Source organism: Lynx rufus, unplaced genomic scaffold (genome assembly GCF_022079265.1).
Source record: "Lynx rufus isolate CCGP_SWC_20201006 ecotype Redwood Valley unplaced genomic scaffold, mLynRuf1.p SCAF_11, whole genome shotgun sequence".
Lineage (NCBI taxonomy): Eukaryota > Metazoa > Chordata > Mammalia > Carnivora > Felidae > Lynx > Lynx rufus.
Window position 1 is genome coordinate 35,011,349 of NW_025814825.1, and position 20,411 is coordinate 35,031,759.

A 20,411-nucleotide genomic window follows, 5' to 3' on the forward strand; every position below is an offset into this window, starting at 1 on the left:
TAGCAGCTCTGAGCACTGTAATAATTCCTTACAGTTCCTTTTCTGCATATGAAAAGTACTGAAAATCAACTATGACTATGTTTCTGACCTGAAATTCTCACTAGGAGTTCTCACGGTTTCACAAAGAAATCACACCAATGCTGACTGGTCTTCAGAACAACAGAGTAGAATGGAAATCCCTAGCTGATGAATACGATGCAAAGATGAAGGTAATTGAAGAGGAGACAAAAAAGCAGGAAGAAGGAAACATGGCTGCAAAAGGTTAGATGGAATCTTTTTTTTTTTTTTTTTAATGTTTGTTTTGAGAGAGAGAGAGAGAGAGAGAGACAGAGGGCAAGCAGGGGAGGGGCAGAGAGAGGGAGACACAGAATACAAAGCAGGCTCCAGGCTCTGAGCTGTCAGCACAGAGCCCGACGTGGGTCTCGAACCCACAAACTGTGAGATCATGACCTGAGCCGAAGTCGGACTCTCAACCGAGCCACCCAGGCACCCCTAGATGGTATCTGTTTTTGCTCATTGTAAAGTAGCCAGAAGTCAGGCTGAGCTTAATTTCAACTGACAAAACCATAAAAAGTAAATGCAAACAGGAGACTTGCTTTCCCAGTAATTATAATAAATTGATTAGTGCTTTTGAGAGATTTTTCCTCCCCCAAAACAAGATCTTATGAATAATTCCAGGAGGAATTGACTGGTCCAGTTGAAGTAGGGGTTGGGGCTAGGCTTCTTTATCCACTCTAGTAGGTGGCTCCTGGGTACATCCACAGAATACTGAGTTTTTAGAAATACAAGAGTCATGGAACCAGTGGGATCAGGGTTAGGTGAGAAAAACAACTTTAGTCCTAACGTTATGCATTAGCTATAAGGCTTTGGGCAATTTGCTTCACCTCTCTGAGCTCAAAATTCTTGTGTATGTAATGAGAAGATTTATCTCCAGCCTCCCTTCCAGACTTAAGGAACCCCTACATGGAAGTAAAGCTGGACAGCTGAATGGGGTGACTTGAGACTATGCCTCGAATGTTCCCATATTGTGCTGTTTTTCCCAATGAAGTTTCTACTCCTAAAGTCACTCTGTTCGGTTTAACATTATCTTCAGGAAACCACTGTTAAGATGCTTGGGATCAACTATGAGTTTATCACATGACTCAAATGTCATCTTGAAATTGGAATGCTAACATCATGATTTTGTATTCTGTCTTGACAGCACTCAAAAGATTTTGTAAGAAATTCTGTTTAGCAAAGAAATCATCTGTGTCTGGAAGAGCCTTGTAAAACAAAAGATACAACATACCTTTTAGATGATTCTACTGTGTTTAGTGGTATTTTTAAAAATTCATAGAGGGAGAAAATATTTTGCTTAAAAGGTTAAGGAGGTCCTTCAACACAATAAAAGTATAGTTCATGACTTCTGGATATCCATTCAGCAATGTATTTATTGGGCATCTGCTCTGTATAAGGCCCCGTGTTAGGCAGGGCCTGGGGAAAGTTGGGGTCCTTATCTCACAGAGCTTACCACCTGGTAGGGGAGCTAGACATTAAACCAATAAGTGAACAATTGATTATCTATCTATAACTACCACATGGGAAGTCTTTCCAGAAGAAGGATGCTTAAGGTAAATTCTGAAGACAGCAGGCTTTGGCTAAGCAAAGAAAGGAGGTGGGGTTGGGGAGGAAGTGACAACAGAGGCCTTGAGGTGGAAATAAGCCTGATGCAATTGTAGAACTTAAACGGGTGTAACTGGAGTCTGGGGAACTGGTAAGACAGTTCTGCAGGAAAGTGTGGCCTTAAAGGCCTTGCTTAAGGATTTGTCCTCTACAGGAGCAAGGGGGAATCATTAAAAGGATTTAAATGGGAAAAGAATAAGATTTGATTTGCACTTCAAAAAGATAACAGAAGTGGTAAATTTTACTGTCCAAGTGAAAAGCAAAGGTATTTCCTAGTACAAGTAAATTTAATCCTTATCTCAATTTTATGATGAACAGGATATCAGGTTAAGTGTCTCCCGACATTTTCTTTTAGTATTCAGTATATTGGATATGGATCTATTATACTCTATTTGCATAAAAATTCCTTTTGAATTTTTTTTCCTGCTACCCTGAGAAGTCTCTGTGACCCAAGAACATAATTTTGTACTCTCAGGCAACATTAGTACCTGGCACAAAGTAACAACTTAGACTCCCAGATTGTGCAGATCAGTGGTTTCCTTGAGAACCAGATGTTAATTGGTTAATCATTTATTAGATTCTCTTTTTCAAAAGGACCAACCCTGAACGTGATTTGAAGTTTTTAAATGATCAAACCACTGGTACTTGTTATAAGTTAAAACTATTAATTAGGCTATTAAGTTGGTCATGAGAGGGTTAGAAGAAAAATACTCTGGGTCCACTGATTCCCAATACTACTGTTTTTCTTTTTGCTAGCCACAGAAGATTCAGGAGGTGGCAGTGATGACAAAAAGTCCAAAACATGTCTAATGTTGTAATATAATCCAACTGGTCTAAATTTCAAATATTGTTTCTACTTCTGAAGAAAAACAGAAAACATGCAAAAGAACTTCAGCGAATTTCATTCAGCAAACCACGAACTAAGAGAGTAAAAGGATCTTCAGATAAACTACCCTTGTGACCACCAAAAGAAAACCTATTGCTAGCATGAAACCCCGAGGGTAAAATAAAGTTCAACAGAAGTGGAAAATACAAGACGAAAACAAGTGCATTTTTGGTGCCAATTTGCTTTAAATTAAAAATATACAATCCTGAAACCAGTCACCAATTCTTTTTTTAAAGGTCCTTATTAATAGTATTCATTTGCTAGGGCTACCGTAACAAAATACCAGACTGAGTGGCTCGAACAGAAATTTCTCACAGTTCTGGAGGCTCCAAGTCCAAAACCAAGGTGTTGGCAGGATTGGTTTCTTGTGAGGCCTCTCCCCACTTGGCTTGTAGATGGTCATCTTCTCCCTGTATCCTCACAAAGTCTTCCATCTTGTGTGTCTGTGTCCTAATCTCCTTTTTATAAGGACACAGTCGTATTGGATTAGGGCCCATTCATATGATCTCCATTTACCTTAATTACCTCTTTAAATACCCTGTCTCCAAATAGAATCACATTCTGAGGTACTGGGGGTTTGAATTTAAACATGAATGGGGGGGGGGGACATAATTCAGCCCATAACATTAATAATTGTAATTCATACCTCAAATTCCTTCCTAAACTAAAAATCTCTCATCAACGTGTCTTAAAGTAAGAGTAAATACAGTATAGAATTTATAATGCCTGTAAATACTATTTAGAAAATAAAAGGACATCAAATGTTATTCTATCTGAAATGCTTATCATCTATTTCCACTTTTTATCCTTGACAATGGAAAGGTGAACATCACACCCACTTTTGGCAAATCTGTAACAGAGACAGTTATAACAGTCTGTGACAATCTTCAACAGAGATTATTTTTAAAAAATGATTACTATAGCTATGTACTAGGCATTCTAAATATTGGTTTCTCAAGAGAAACTAAGGACAATTTAAAAAATTTTAAGATTTAGAATCCTAGGATTGCTACTCTCACACTAAAATGTGAGGTCTGTGAGAGGAAAAGATTTTTGTCTATTTTTGTCTGTTTTGTTCCTAAGTCTATCCTGGCACCTAGAGTAGTGCCTGGTACAAGGTAGGTGCTCAGTAAATATGAATGAATAATATTTTGAATAAATGTCATAACAAACAGGTATAAATGAGGAGTGCCCAAAAGTTAAAAAAATATATTTAGAGGGTAAAAAACTCATTGAATATATACACCCAAATGAGTGTTGTCTATTAAACTCATCACCTTGAGTAGGTAATACATGTATACCTGATTTCCATTACTTACAATAATTTTGAAACTCCACTTTTATGATTATTTTAGAAACTGCCTAAGAAACTCTTTATGTAATTTTTGACAACAAGTATCAGCTCAAACAACTTCCCCTCCTTATTCACTAGAAAGCAAACTGAGGAGCAAAGATGTGCCACCATTGAAGGTCTGCAAAAATAGGAACTTTGCTTAAGAGCTAGTAGAAGAAAGCATAACTTCATATCCCAAACCAGTGGTCCACTGAAAACTGACTGCACTAGAGCCAAATGTGAGACAGGTCTGCTGGAGAATTAATCTTTAAACTCATCATCTTGAGGCCTTTTCAAAGACACCTTAAAAATATGACTTCCATTATGTATGAACAGATTAAGTATTGTGATTATATGTAATGATCTGAATTTATAAATGAACCTCATGTCCATAAACCACACTTGCAATACCAAATATGTGGATCTATTTTTAAAAAGTCTTTAGTTTTTCTAGTCATCATCTAATTTTACAGGAATATTATTTTCTGATGATCGCCAAACTATGAATATATTTTTATCATAAAAATGTTTTAGCTACATATTTCCTAATTTCAGTTTGCTGCTGAACATTTCAACACTTTTTCCTCAGGAATCAAGGTTCCTTTTTATTCACTGTAAGTAGTGAGATATTAAAAAACACAGTTTCTTTAAGAGGGGGTATGAAAACAATGTTCAATATTAATAAACCAATACTGATTTACCGTTTTTTGATAGTTTAGAAATGACTGCATAATTATTTCGTAGATAGTTCCTTTGTAGCAATATCCAGCATAATGCCTCACATATAGAAGTCTGACAAATACAATGAATAAGAACTGTTTAATAAAAGGAAAATCTCTGATGATAACCATTTAAAAATAAGGCACTAGGGACGCCTGGGCTGCTCAGACTGTTCAGCGTCTAACTTTGGCTCAGGTCATGATCTCATGGTTCGTGGGTTCGAGCCCCATGTTGGGCTCTGTGCTGACTGACAGCTCAGAGCCTGGAGCCTGCTTCAGATTCTGTGCCCGCCCCCCCCCCCCCAACTCAAGCTCTCTCAAAAATGTTAAAAAAAAAAAAGATACTATTTATTCTGCAATTGAATACCAATCATTCCATGTTTAAATGTCATTTAAAATAGTATATCTTCAGGGCACCTGGGTGGCTCTAATTAAGCATCTGACTCTTGATCTCGCTCAGGTCATGATCTCAAGGTTCATGGGATTGAGCCCCAAGCCCCATGTCAGGCTGTGCTGATTGCGCAGAGCCCGCTTGGGATTCCTGTTCTTCCTCTCTCCCTGTCCCTCCCCGGTTCACGCTCTCTCTAAATAAATAAATAAACTTAAAAAAAAAAAAGTGTATCTTCAACAAAATAATCGACATGCTATTAGATCACTTTCTACAGGTCCTCTTTCTTCACCAAATCATGCATCTTCTCCTCTATCTTTTGGCTCTTGCTCTATAAAAATGGGTTAAAACCTTTTTTTAAAAATATCAACACATCCATGTGAAAATTTGATGAAAACTATAGACCCTTTCCCCCCCAAAATACACACAATCACAGAAGCTTACACAGATTCTAGGAGTGCTTAGATCTCCTAAAGCACATCCAGTGACTGTGAGGGGTATGATCCTCAAATTAAGATTTACATTTTATAATATATTTTGGCATGGAAGTACACCCATATTTGCATGACTATATCTGGGACAAGTTCTAGCACCTACTATTACTCAGCTCAATTATCTTACTGGAGAATTGCTCTGTTGGAGAGTCAACTTTTAACCTAATCTACTGGTTTGACTTCTGGGACCTCATCTGCCCCCCTCCCCCAATAGTATTAACTTACTTTATAATAAACTGCTCACACACTGGGAAGTCAACTTTGATTATAACAAACTCCCTTAAGTAGTATAGGGAAGAAGAAAGCAAGAGAAAGGTAAGCAAAAAAAAAAAAAAAAAAAAAAAAGGCAGCTAGAAACAGGTGGTGATGGGAAAGCAGGTGCTTAAAAAGAGGGTGCCAGTGAGGGGCGCCTGGGTGGCGCAGTCGGTTAAGCGTCCGACTTCAGCCAGGTCACGATCTCGCGGTCCGTGAGTTCGAGCCCCGCGTCGGGCTCTGGGCTGATGGCTCAGAGCCCGGAGCCTGTTTCCGATTCTGTGTCTCCCTCTCTCTCTGCCCCTCCCCCGTTCATGCTCTGTCTCTCTCTGTCGCAAAAATAAATAAACGTTGAAAAAAAAATTAAAAAAAAAAAAAAAAAAAAAAGAGGGTGCCAGTGGATGAAAGGAAAGTAAATAAATAGAAGCTGGAGAGACATACTTACTCTATTTTATAATTTTTGTGAGATACCAATAATTCTAATTAACTGAGGCAAGGGAAGATAAATATGAATGAGTAAAACAACAAAAACTACAAATTACAGGAACAATAGACTCTCTGTACAGTGTACTAGCTTCACCCTTGAGGAGCTGTGGCCAGAGTGGCTGTATATAAGCAATTGAAAAGACACAGAAGGGAAAGGGAAACATGTCTCCAATGGAACTGAAAAACTTTCAAAGCAGCTGACATCCTGACAGTAGTTGGATTTTTATTTCCAAAGATAAACCACTCAAGCTGCAACCTGTAGATGACATTGTTGTGGAGAGTTTCAAAGTGCACTTTCACATTAAGGAACGTAGGCTTCTCTCTTCCATCTCACAGAAATAAATCTTGAAAATAGTCATCAAATTCCTCTTCTCTATTTAAAAGAAAAAGTATACATATTGATTAAAACCAACAGAAAAGAAATTACTAGGTGACACGTAATAGGAGATTAATGAAAATAAAATATTTTCACTCAATGTAATTTGCTGATTCTTCTATATATCAATGTATTTCATGATTCAGCCATCAAATAATTCTTAACTTTTTGAATAATCATAATTATACCCAGACTGATTAAATATAAAGTGTTTCATATGTTGCCACCTCCCCCTAAATGTATTTATTACCTAAGATTTTACTTTAAAGTGCATACTTTATAAAATGTTATTGCTTCTCTTTACTTTTTTGGTTGACTTTATAGTTTCTCTGTTCATTCTCATTTCAAATTATAGTTTGATCAAGAAATGAATGAAAAAGAAAACTATTTTCAGCAAAATACATGTCTTGCTCCTAGGAATGGGAAAAATCTGCTTAGGCTATAGGTTTTTATTGCTCTGAGAATAGTCAATATATATTTGTAGGTGTAAAAATCATGTCTAACACAAAGAATTGAAGTCTGAAAGGAGATATTAAATTGTTAAAATACTATGAAAACTGTCAAGTACAAAATTAATGTTTGGAACCAGAGTGATGAAGGAAAATGCACAGGTTTTCAAGTCAGATGGTATTTAAGTTCCAGTTCGGTCACTTACTAGCTAGTAACAGCAGGTTACTTAACTTCTCTGGGCTCAGTCTCCTTATCTGTGCAATAGAGGATATTATATTTCCTCACAGAGGTGCTATGAGGATTAAATGTATACACATCTAATCAGATGTGTCTCAGAAAGAAAAAAGATTTTCTTTCTGAGACAGGCAATCAAACTGGAAAGTCACCAGTCTACCAGTCTCTTCAGAAAAGTTCTTCTAGATCAGGGATTCACAATGGGCCTTCATCATTTGATTTTAAATAGTTGTGAATGCAAAAAGCTATTACACCATGTTCAAATTAATAAAAAAAAAAAAAAAAACAGAATCAGCTAAAGTTGATTTAAGAATTATCTGCAATTTGGCACTCCCCATTGCTGTTGTCCCTTTTTTCCCAGCATGACAGCAAAATGCAGTAAAAATTTACAAACTGTAGTCAAAACTTAAATATAGGAAATTAGCTGAATCTCTGTTAGACTTAGATGTTGAGTACTTGATCAATATCAAGTATTTATGAGGTCACAAAGAGTTCTGGATTATGAAAGCCTTCTTAGGATTTACTCAAGTATCTTCATTGCCTAAAAAGGTGAGCTGATCCTAATACCTAGTCTAATCACTTTCAGCTATAAAGCTCTTCAAAGGGAAGTTACACGGTTGAAAGTTTAGTCAATAGTTTGACTAGGATAGCAATAGTTTATTTATAGCAATAACTTTTACATGTAGGAATTGTTTATTTGGCTGGAAAAAAAGTTAAGGTCACAGAATAAAAGTAATCTTATTTAACAAAAACTCTTTCCAATACACTTGAATTCTATTACACTGGGAACATATCATAATTGGCAAGATGTTTTGTAATCAGCTTAAATTAGTGAATAATGATTGGTTCATTGTTTTTCCATTATGAACCAACATGCCTAAAGACTAACAAAATGGGATTAAACTTTATTGAGCGCTTAGATTTGTAGGTATGGCACAAAGTGCTTTACATTCTTTATTTCATTAAATCTTCACAATAAATTCTATGCAGTAGGTATTATTTTACCCTCTTTCAGGAGAGAAAGCTCTAGTGCTGAACTTCCCAGTATATGACAAGAGCTGATAACATCCCAGCCCATACCCAGATAGCTCTTCCAACCCAAAGCAGATAACAACGTACACACTGAATTATCTGTCTTTGGGCGCTAAGGTGGCTGTTGGAAATTTACCCATCGGTATCTTCAAGGAGCTCCCCTGTACAGGTTAATGATAATCAGAATATCATGAATAGGCTGCTCTGGAACTAGTAAACAGCCCTTCTCTGATGGATTCTAAGCAAAGACCAGAGGGCCATCTGTCAAGGTGAGCTGAAGAAAAATTTACTGGAGAGGAAGCTGGACGAGTTAGCTGTCTATGGCCATAAGCAATGACTAGAATTAAACTCTGATCTTACCAGACTAGAGAGTCCTTGGAATTAAACAGACATTCATGATGCTGAGCTTTTTCATTAATTGTTATCAAGAACAGCTGTGGCTGCAGCTTCCTAACTGATGTAAAGGGTATGCATTATCTGTTAATATCAGGACTCACTGTGATTTTTCATCTGTCTCTGGTAGGGGGCCCTTCCAAAGTTCAGATTCTGAAGTACCTTCATCTTCATCAGAATTTCCTGTTCATTTAAAAGAGATTTTTAAAATGTGTTTTATTTAAAACATGTTTTGAACTACCCACCAATGCAATTAATTAACTTCAGAGTTAACTGCAATTTAGCTTCAACGTTTGTGGCTCTGAATATGTAATTCACTCTTCCAGACCAATAACATTCTTTTTAAAAATAAATAAATAAGCTGAGATATACCAGAGTCTCAGCAAAAAGACCAAGGGAAGTCTCAAGGGAAATTTCCCTAAGTTACACTGAGTTAAAGTAGTGATTCCAATATTAACTCTTATAAAGGAATGATCTCTTGAAATATAATTGTCTTCGCTTTAGTTTCTTCTTTCTATCAGCATACAAAGGACACGCAGGTTAAGAATTTTGTAGAGAGTTTATTTACATTAGGATCATGACCTGAAGAATTGAACTAGTGTGTAGGACAAGCTAGTTAAATTATGAAAAAATATTGTCAGACACTTTTAAAAATTAATGCTGATTAAATTAATTAGAAGAAGCTGTTTCAAAGAAACAAGCATACTAATACATTGCTGGAGTAAAATTTCTATAAACCTTTTTCTTGAGGAAAATCTAGCAATATAGATCAGTTTAAAATGTACATACACTTTGACCAGCAATGCTGCTTTTAAGAATTTAACTATTTACTTAGAATAAATAAGCACCTGAGATACATGTACAAAGATGTTCATTATAGTATAACAACAACAAAAGAAAACAACCTATATCCTCACCAGTTAGGGATTAAGGATTGGTTAAATTAATACTATACAACTTTTAAAAAAAACCTTAGCATATCTATATGTTTGACCATGAAAAAACATCTGTGCTATATCAAGTTTCTTAAAAGTTACAGAAAGCATGCATGGTATAATCCAATTTGTAGTTACATATACTGTAAGTTTGTAAGGTCCAACCAAACTTAACAGTCATTACATTACCTGTGGGCCTGGGATACTTTCTACTTCAAGCATTTCCAAATATTTTATATTTAAAAAAAATTTTTTTTAAATGTTTATTTATTTTTGAGGGAGACAGAATGTCAGAGCATGAACAGGGCAGGGGCAGAGAGAGAGGGAGACACAGAATCGGAAGCAGGCTCCAGGCTCCAAGCTGTCAGCACAGAGCCCGACGCAGGGCTTGAACCCACGAGCTGTGAGATCAAGACCCGAGCTGGAGTCGGACGCTTAACCGACTGAGCCACCCAGGTGCTCCCCAAATATTTTCTATTTTAAACAGTGATCATGTATTGCCTTAAAAATCAATCAAAACAATGAATATACTCTATTTTTAAAATATAACAAAATTGACATGTTTCTTGTAAATCCCCCTATATTGGTGAACTAAAAATTATCAAATACTGAAAAATACAATAAAAGTATATGTCGTAAAGTAATTTTAATAGCAAATAGTTCCTCTCCAATAAGTTGGTCTTAAAATGAACTGACACAAATTTGGCCTGTCAATACAGAATGTCCTTTAGTTAACACACAAAAATAAAACAGCATTGATCTGCCACAGTGGTTTTAGCCTTTTACCTGCTGGACTCTGATCCATGAATCAATATGTATATCTGAACTTCGGTTCTAACTGAAATCTATTCTGGCACAAATTCTGACAAAAATGGTAAAAAAAAAAAAAAAAGGGGGGGGGGAAGGGGTTGTACTTTTAATGATCTACATACAAAGACAATAAAAGATGACAAAATTATAAAGCCTTGGGAACAAGATTCCCACTCAATTACAACCAGCACTGAAACTGCCAGTGTCCCAAACCAAATATGAGAGAAAAGAGAATAAAAGTCTTCTACTCTTATTTTTTATTTTTATGAAAACTCACTAACATGAGATAAAGAAAGCACAGAAAAACCAGTCAGGCCTAACAGTTAACACTACAGTGTTACGCTGTTAATGTTGTCAGAGAACAAAACCTACAAGGACTTTGAAAATGGGCAGCTAATTTCCCTGTCAAGAGTACTTCCCATAGGCCAGCTTTCCTATACCAGTTTTATGATACCAGACAATCCAGTTTTTTGCTAAAAGAGCAAATCAGTTTAGACTATTATAAAATAACTTTCTTTGAAAGATCACAAGCTAAAAAAGTGACCAAATATTATTAGAGAATCAAATCCAGAAGACTGGACTATATGACCTTTAAGTGCAACCCTGTGAATCTATAATATTCTAGTTCCCTGAGAGTGGCAGTAACTAGAAACCATTCCTATGGTAACTGATACAGCCTGCCCGAGGTGGGAGGGGCACTGCTAAGGAAATAACAAGAGAACAGGCAATACAAAATGGTACTCTTGTATCAGTGTCAAATCTATGCAGCTGTTATTAGCAAGTGAGGATCAAAATATAAATCACTGACTCTCTGTATGGGATCTTAGAGGTGTTTAATCTAGGTGTTATCCAATGATCCAATCTTTTATTGCAGTATCTCCCCAAACAAGTGGCTGTCCAATCTATGCTTAAACACCTCACTACTTCCTGAAGCAGCCCATTCCCCCATTGCTTTCTTCAGATATTTCTAATTGAGAAGTTTTTCCTTAAATTAAGGCAAAAATCTGTCTCTGGGCAATTTTTATCCATAGACTCTAGTTCTGCCAAATACTCACCAAAAATAAGTCTACACAAAAGCAGTTTTACAAACATCTACAGTTTCCATGTCTAACTCCTTATCCCCTCTCTCCCAACCCTTCACTTTTCTCCAAACTAAACATGTATAGTTCCTTCAACCTTCCTATGACAATTTCAAGTTCTCTCAATGCGAAAATCTCTTGGTTTTCAATGTTCCTTTTAGAATGTGGTACAAACTGCATACAATTTTCCCTATATGTCTGAATAATGAAAACAGATCTGTCATCTTGGTTCTTCTAGATATTATGATAACTAAATAACTTGGGCTTACTGAAGAAGTGGCAAGTCTCCACTTATGATAACATAATGGATAGGTCAAACTTTTATAGACTTAACTTTTGATTTGATCAATTCTAGAGAACAAAACACAGAATCTGTTTAATGTCTGGTTTTCTTTCTTTTCCTGAACAACAATAATAGCTAGAGGTTATCAAGAAGTTAACTTTGTGTTGGACACATGCTTTACAGGTATATTGTCTCATTTGGCTCTGATAATAAAAAAAACAAAGTTAAGTTTCTTTATATCCATTTTACAGATAGAACTGAGACACAGATCAAATCATTTAATATAGATTTGTGGAATGTATCTGCCAAAATTGGGGTATAAAGAGTGGACTTACATTTGATTCACTGATGAATAGTTATTGATGATATAGGTAAAAGGGTGTAGACTTTGTAGAGTTATAAATCTGGGTTTAATCCCAGATCTGCTATTAAACAACAACTAGATCTTAGGCAATTTATGTAAAATCTCTGGGTCTTGGTTCTTCTGTCTGCAAAATGGGCTATTATATGCCCATTATTAAGATTAAATGAGGTAACACAACTAAACCACTTGCCATTGTGGCTGACAGAATAAATAATCAGCAAATGCAAGTTAAAATTCTTTTTCCCCACAGAAATTGGGTTTTTCTTCATGGATTTGGTTTTAATAATCCATATGTTAAATAGCAGTAAAAGTAACTAAACATTATCCAAGTGAAAATGAAAGATAGTGTGTGTGTGTATATATACATATGTGTGTGTGTGTATATATAAATCTATATATACCTATATATAGAGAGATATATATATGTCCCATATATCTATATATCTCTATATATAGACATATACATGTATATGTATATATAAATATAGATATAGATATATAGATATATAGATATAGATATATACACACTACTTCCGCCCCAGATAGCAGAAGTCTTTCAGTATCAAGCCTGGCTATGTTCTAGAAACTGTTAGTATACTTTACCTAATTTAGGAAAAGGGGCTACACATCAATGAGGATTTACGTGGGGAGAAACAAATATCAGTGCTTTAGGACACTTCAAATATGCTGAAAACAAAACAGGTATCAGCAAAATGATTTATAAGATGTATGTTGTATTCCTAAACTAGAGGAATGCCTCCACTGACACTTCGTTCTCCATTAAATCTTTAAACAGTAAATATCTTAAAACTCCTCTATTTTTCCCAGTGCAAAATTTCTGATTACTGACCACTTAAAAATTCTCCTTCAGAATTATATTAAGGGGTGCCTGGGTGGCTCAGCCAGTTAAGCATCTGAGTCTTGATTTCTGCTCAGGTCATCATCTCACAGTTTGTGAGTTCAAGCCCCGTGTCAGGTTCTGCATTGAGAGTGTGGAGCCCCACCTGGAATTCTCTCTCTCCCTCTGTGCCCCTCTGCTGCTCACTCTCTCTCTCTCAGAAATAAATAAATAAACTTAAAAAAAAAAGAATTAAAATACTAGTAATATTTCTATTTGAAAGGAGGGATTTGGAGTAATTACTTTTACTGATTTTGTCACAGTAATATGTATTACTCTAAATCAGAAAAAACTTAACTCTTAAGTTTATAAATTTCTAAGCCTACAAGTCTCAAATTTCTGAATTTCTATAAAATAGGCCTAAATGAATTAGATATGCTACTGAACTACACTAACCCTACTGCAATGTCTTTTAAGAAATTTGACACTGTATTACTACTGAGATGCAAGGCTACTGTTTGTTACATCACAGATGGACGCCTCTTTTATGAATCTACAGGAGAGTCTACTCACTCTCAGAACTCAGCCTAGAAAAAGATGAACACACTGTGTGTGATTATATGGGTACAATTAATCATTCTACTGGTGGCTTCCTATTTGGTTTGGTTGTATGGAAAAAGAGTGACAAATGTGTGATCTACCTTTGCAATTATGCAGGGCTTTTTGGTAAACGTTTGTCTAGCTTTATTTTGCTATTCTATCTTGTTTTTCCATTATTCTGATTTCACTTTTAAAAATCTTATTTTATTGTATATATATCTGTAAGTGATTTGAATGTTTTTTGGAATGTTGCGGGGAAAGAACAATAAAATTTGTGGCAAATATTCAATGAAATCCAATCTGGTTTGATACAATTTGGTGAAAACCACTGTACTTATTAAAAAACGAATCAGTAGTAACCAGCTGCCAAATTCTACTTTCCATACACAAACCACACATTTCACTTGATCAGTCAAAACCACAAGATAACAGAGATAATTCAGTCTCGTACAATATAAGTGACATTTTTTTTTAATGTTTATTTATTTTTGAGAGAGAGAGAGCGTGAGAGGGAAAGGGGCAGAGAGAGAGGGAGACACAGAACCCGAAGCAGGCTCCAGGTTCTGAGCTGTCAGCACAGAGCCTGACGCAGGGCTTGAATTCACGAACCGTGAGATCATGACCTGAGCCAAAGTGGAACACTTAACTGACTGAGCCATCCAGGTGCCCCTATAAGTGACATTTCTTAAGTCTTAATCTACTTTCCCAATTCTTTTTCCATTCCAATGTCATCTGTTTTTCTTCCTTCATATTCCATGATGTGAAATCAAAGTGTGTATCCATTATATTTACTGAAAAAAATTTTATGCTCTTCCATTTTAAAATAAGAAACTTTAAAATGTTTAAAACTGGGGGAAAAATCATACACTTCTAGCACTTTTTCTATGATTTTTCTCACATAGTACAAAACCAAAAAATAATATACATATGAGCAAGTCACAACTGATGGGAAACCCAAACTGCAAATCACTTGAATCTATATATTTGTGTTAAATAAAGAAATGCTAAATACTTACTGTTCACAGAATTTTCTGATTTCTTTGAGGATGAATGCCCTGAAAAGAAAACAGCATTGCTTTGTTAAAAATCATTCTGCAACAGTGTAACAGTTATACCTGTGACCAGAATTCTTCCCAAGAGCCTGGTTTACTTTAAACTCTTACAGAAAAGCACCTTACTGTCTTCTAATCTTTCATGTTTCTCAGACTTATCTCTCTAATTAAAATGTTAGAGTCTTTTAGGTAGAGGTATTTTATGCCTGAAATATACAGCACAAAGCTTAAAAAAATAATAAACACCTTTAAAAAAAAAACCAAAAAACATGAATTCATGTTGCAAAAAAAAAAACCCTCGCAGATTAGCTGCAACATAATCATATTTTATCAATAGAGATGTTCAACATTTGAAAGCAGTTTACAAATACTCATTTTTCACAATACTTTTTCATATACAGATGAGAATTCTTAGTAACTAAAATTCACACAAAATATTACTACATAAAACAAACATTTTCATTTCTACAATAGTCATCCAGTGAGGGAAACAGAAAGCAAAAAGTACTAAAAATCTACTAGCACAATTTTTAAAAATCATAACTCTATAGAATCTTTTGCAGTAAGACCCGAGGGGAAATAATTCTGAAGACTGATAAATCAGAAAATGACAGATAACAGATGGAGAGCAACAATCCCTCTAACCTCCTTGGATCAAAGATCTCATAAGCCAAAGCTGATGCATAAATAGCCCCTTTCAGGCCCAATGAAGAGGGTGTCACAACCACAGGGTAAAGACTCCACAGGAAGCCAAGTACTGTGGTAACCACTTTAGGTTATTGTTTCTTTTCTTTTCTTTTTTAGGTTATTGTTTCTTCACTCCTATTTCCTACTTATCAGAAAGCAAATAAAAACATAGCTAAGCTGGTGACAAATGAAATGATTCTTCTCTGTCATATGAGGAACACACTACCAGGTTCCAAATGTCTATAGGTACAAAAAGAGGTTAGCTTACTTTGGAGGCCTAAGGACATAACTGGAACCAAAGGTAAGAAATTGTAGGTTTGGGCTAAATTAGTTAAGGAGAAATCTGCTAACAATTACAACTAACTGAAATGTAAAAGAATATTTTGGGCAGTTCTTCCCTGAAGGTGTCAAAGTGAAAGCAGAACAAGTACCTGATATAGAGCAGTACATCTCAAACTCTATGGTGCCTATGAATCATCCCGGAACTTAAGTGTACTTGTAATTCAGGAGATCAGGAAGGGTCCGAGACTGTGCATTTCTAACATGCTCCCAAGAGATGACAATACCAAAGGACCATATTTTGAAAAGAAAACCACAGAGTATCTTTTTGCTCATGATCCCAGGGCTGGGATCTCTGATGTTCCCTTCAATGTTGAGAACTGTTTCACTGATTCACTCACTCCCCTAACATTTATCGAACACCTATATATGGAGAAAGCACTGTGCTTAGAAATTGGATAAAGAATTAAATAAGTTACATGGCCCCTTCCTTAACAGAAAACACATTATTCCAAGGGTGATATGTATGTTCAAAGGAGAAGTGCATGGTGCTACTGAAATGTTTAATAGGGACCTAACCTTGCTTGGAGGAGTGGGGTGAAGGGTGCCAGGAAAGGCCTTCCCAAGAAAGTGAGCTTGGGGATTGACTGGTAGTGGGGGAGGGGTAATATCTTCAACTTTCTGCCAAGACACTCTACCTAAGTACCGTGTTCTGCTCAGACCTGCCAAAGCAGACTGGTCCTCAAAGTCAAGCTATGGATCTCTTTTAGATTTTTTTCTCTATCCATTGACTCAACCATCTAGCTATCCAATTATCCATCCATCTATCCACTTACTTAACATTTTGTATGATAGTAATCTGACACTACGGGAATCAATGGGACCACAAAGGGAGAACATAGAGAAAGAAGATAAATCATGTAAGAGCCCTAGGCAACCCCAACACCTAAGGGTATGACTGAGGAGGACCTATAATCAAGAGGTGGAGGAAAGGCCAGAAAGACAGGAAGAAAATCAAGAAAGTAGATTGTTTTGAAGAAGTTTTGTCAACAGTTCAAAATGAGGCTGAGATATTAAGCATTTATTAATTATGCAAGTTTGGGCCAAATTAAGGTGGTCTGGCTATAAAGTATCACATAAAAATCAAGCTAGTTCCAGATGATCCCAGATACAAAGATATTGCAGAGTTCCACATGGTTTTCCTAAGTTTGCTAAAATGCTGTCATTTTCTGCTCTATGCCACAGAAGTTGAAAAAAAGTAACTATATTTTATGCTATCAGGGGCTCTGAAAAAAGACTAAATACGAAACACATCTCTCAATTCTACTCTGCCTTGGTTCTCTGTCCCTGAAGTTGTCCCGAAACAATCTTCAAAGTCTTTCATTTTCTCATTCTTTCTTTCTTACACCTTACATGTGCTAGTGGCGTGCTGGGATACAGCAATGAACACAGCAGACAGAACCCTTGCCTTCCTGGGGCTTTTATATAACTGTCATATATGTAATGAGAAAAGTTCCAGGTCTATAATGTTGATGGTATTATAATTAGAAGTATTAATTTAAATTCATGGTCAGGGACGGAATCAGGAAAGGATCCCTAAGGAAGTGACATTTAAGCTTAGACCTGGAGGATGAGTTAGGATGGCATCTGGTGGTGGGGGGAGGGGTTAGAAAGAGAGGAAGCAGCATCTATGTAGCCTCTAAATGGAAAGAAGTTTGGCACTGTCTAGAAACTGAAAGGCTGTGAAAGTGGAGTATGAAAGTGAGGTGAAGCATGGTGAGAACCACAAGTTTTGTATGCTGGATCATATAAAGCCTCTGGGTTTTATGCAGGTTTTGATTATATCCTAAGAAAAATAGGAAATCACTGCTTTATGGAGAATGGATTAAGGGGAGGGCAGGAGGGATGGCAAGATAGTGGCAGAGCTAGTGAGGATAATACAGCAGTGGTCTAGATGAGAAAACATGGTGGTTTGAACTAGAGTAGAGAGAACTTGAGAAATATACACTCTTGGGGTAAAACTGACAGGATCTGGTAACAAATTAAACATAAATAATGAGAAGAAAGAAGGCATCAAGGATAAGTTCCAGATATGATACTAGTTTTTAGGCTGACAGAGATGTCATCTACTAAAACATGGAACACTACAGGAAAAACATCTGTAAGGAAGATCACACGCATTATCTATGTGTAATCCGAGCGTTCCAACCCCATACCTGATCCTGAGTATCCAGCTATCTGACTGTCTGCTTTGAATGTACCAAACAAGTTTTTACAAGGTAGGGATTAGTTCTTCTTTAATTTGGAATACATAGTGATTAACATGGTATCATACTATGATGTGAATACAATATTATATACTATAATAATGAATTTAACAAAACTCAAGTATGATACATTAAATATTTTTAAAACAATTTTTTAAACACAAACAGGATTTTCACATTTATTAACATTTATTTTGGAGTTTGGAAATGACTGAGATAGACACAAAAAGGAATTCTGCTTCAAATACCATTTCTCAATAAACCCCAGAACAGTATTTTCTTCTCACCATCAATTTCACCAACTCTGTAAGTTGGTGATACTATACGCTTGAATATGTTATGATTCACAAGAAAAAAAAATACATGTAAGAATGAAACCTATTAATAATCTTCATAGCTGGAGCAAGGGAGCCCTCTCCTGTCCAAGTATTATGTTAACATTTGGCTGAATCTAATGTAATCTTCCATTAACCACGTAATTTAAGTTCAATTCACTCTAAGTTCTAGCCAATTTACTCTATTATGGACTGAAAAATAAACTAGCAGTAACCTTCATAATAGCTAACTATGCACCAAGCACTGTGCTAACAGCTTACATGCATTATCTCATTTGAACTTCTGAACAATCCTATAATCTAGGTACTACCATCATGACAATTTTACACATGAAGAAATTAAGGCTTAGAGAGCCTAAGGACTACTGAGGAAGAAGTAAGTGATTGATGGATTTGAATTTAACAATTATTTACTAAGTGTATGTGAACAGCACCATGCTAGGTTCTGAGGACACATATATATCAAGCTCTATGATTTCAAGAAGCTCATCAGCTAGTAAGAAAATCACACAGGCCAAGGTAATGAAATCACAGTGTTATAATTTTATACTGACTTATAGATTATGTACTGTTTTACAATGTTCAAAGTGCCTCTCACATTCTTATTTGATTCTCCACAATAAGCTCAAACAGCACAGAAGCCCGTGATTTACATCGTCCCTACTTACATGAGGAAAGTAAAACTCAAAAAGCTCAGGAACTTGCCCAAGGTAACAGGTGTCTAAGAGACAAAGTCAGGAAGGAGAATGCTATTTGCAACATTATTACTGTCTGCCCAAAATGAATTAAAACCATACTTGTTTTTGAAACTCCTGTAAATTACTATAAATTCCTATCTAAATTCCCCAACCAGTTTCCTTTCATCTACTATAAAACAGAAATCTAAATACATTCACCAATTAAATTCTACATTTGATACATACAGCAGATTACATTTCATGTTTAAAAATGTGAGTAGGTATTATATTTGAATTCCCTTTTACCTTTTGCTTTTTTCTGAGACGTCTCTTCTACAGAAGATGATCTGGATTTTTTATGTGATGACTCTTCATGATCTTTTTTGGATTTATCCTTTCTTTTTTTTGACTTGACTTCTTTTCTCCTTTATGTTGAACAATATAAAACTAAAGTTAACTTTTTCAACTGACCTTTATGAAAAATAAGAACCAATGAGCAAAACAGTCAAATCAGTTAAAGTACATATTTTTACAATGTAATTTACATAAGGAACCCTTAAATGAGTCTGTAAATATTTCAGGCTAGTATATTAATTGAGACAATTTTGAAGGAAGCCTAAAACTCTAAGACAAATTATTTTTTGTAAGTTCTGTATACAAACCTTAGTAAATATAAATCATAGTTTCCTCATTTCCTACTTGTTTTCTATCATTTAGCCATTTTTTAAATTAGAAAAACAAATGTCATTTCCCTCCACATAATTCCTATCTACCTATACTTTGAAAAAACACACAAAACAAGAAGAAACACTCTAACAGTTCCAAATCATCTGTAAATAGAAAATTCTTCTGCTAAGAGAAAAGGAATACAGTAAAGGCATAAAGGAATGAGGATGGAGGGGCTTACTTTAACTCAAATGTCTACTTTAGACCATTTGTCCTTTTACTGCTGTAGCTTTATCTCTTCTAGGCCATGTTTACAAGGCTGTTGGTACCATGGCTGGCAAGCAATTGATTTTAACTGGTTAAGAAAGGAAACACTAGGGGCGCCTGGGTGGCGCAGTCGGTTAAGCGTCCGACTTCAGCCAGGTCACGATCTCGCACTCCGTGAGTTCGAGCCCCGCGTCAGGCTCTGGGCTGATGGCTCGGAGCCTGGAGCCTGTTTCCGATTCTGTGTCTCCCTCTCTCTCTGCCCCTCCCCCGTTCATGCTCTGTCTCTCTCTGTCCCAAAAATAAATAAACGTTGAAAAAAAAAATTAAAAAAAAGAAAGGAAACACTAGATAGGAAAAGGTGATAATGCTGAAATTAGGACCGAGAAGGAGAATGAAGAGACAACAGGGGATTAGTTTCAAGAAATTTACTCATCAGACCTTCCAAGTTAAGGTACTTATACCAAATGCTATAATACTTTTTAAGGCAATCATCACTTTCTGCCTTTCATAAGAATCATTTCAATTTTGAAATGAAGCTCGAAAGTCAAGGTAAAAAAAAACCCTCTG

General features: G+C 35.9%; 2 protein-coding genes across 3 annotated transcripts in view; one reads left to right on the forward strand and one right to left on the reverse strand.

Annotated features, from left to right (window-relative positions):
- The window catches only part of PDE6C (phosphodiesterase 6C), a 44,589-nt gene extending 42,104 nt beyond the window's left edge, over positions 1 to 2,485 (forward strand). Inside the window, 2 exon segments of the mRNA XM_047073189.1 lie at positions 105 to 261; positions 2,419 to 2,485. Of these exon segments, the coding sequence (XP_046929145.1) occupies positions 105 to 261; positions 2,419 to 2,480 (219 nt within the window). The 3' untranslated portion in view covers positions 2,481 to 2,485.
- A 3,938-nt stretch (positions 2,486 to 6,423) lies between these two features.
- LOC124507007 (protein FRA10AC1) overlaps positions 6,424 to 20,411 on the reverse strand; it is a 37,063-nt gene continuing 23,075 nt past the window's right edge. For both annotated transcript variants that reach the window (XM_047073190.1, XM_047073191.1), the window contains exons 12-15: positions 19,218 to 19,336; positions 14,631 to 14,669; positions 8,810 to 8,888; positions 6,424 to 6,593 (exon numbers count right to left, since the gene is read on the reverse strand). In XM_047073190.1, the coding sequence (XP_046929146.1) occupies positions 6,551 to 6,593; positions 8,810 to 8,888; positions 14,631 to 14,669; positions 19,218 to 19,336 (280 nt within the window). In that variant the 3' untranslated portion in view covers positions 6,424 to 6,550. The remainder of the gene's footprint in view (positions 6,594 to 8,809; positions 8,889 to 14,630; positions 14,670 to 19,217; positions 19,337 to 20,411) is intronic.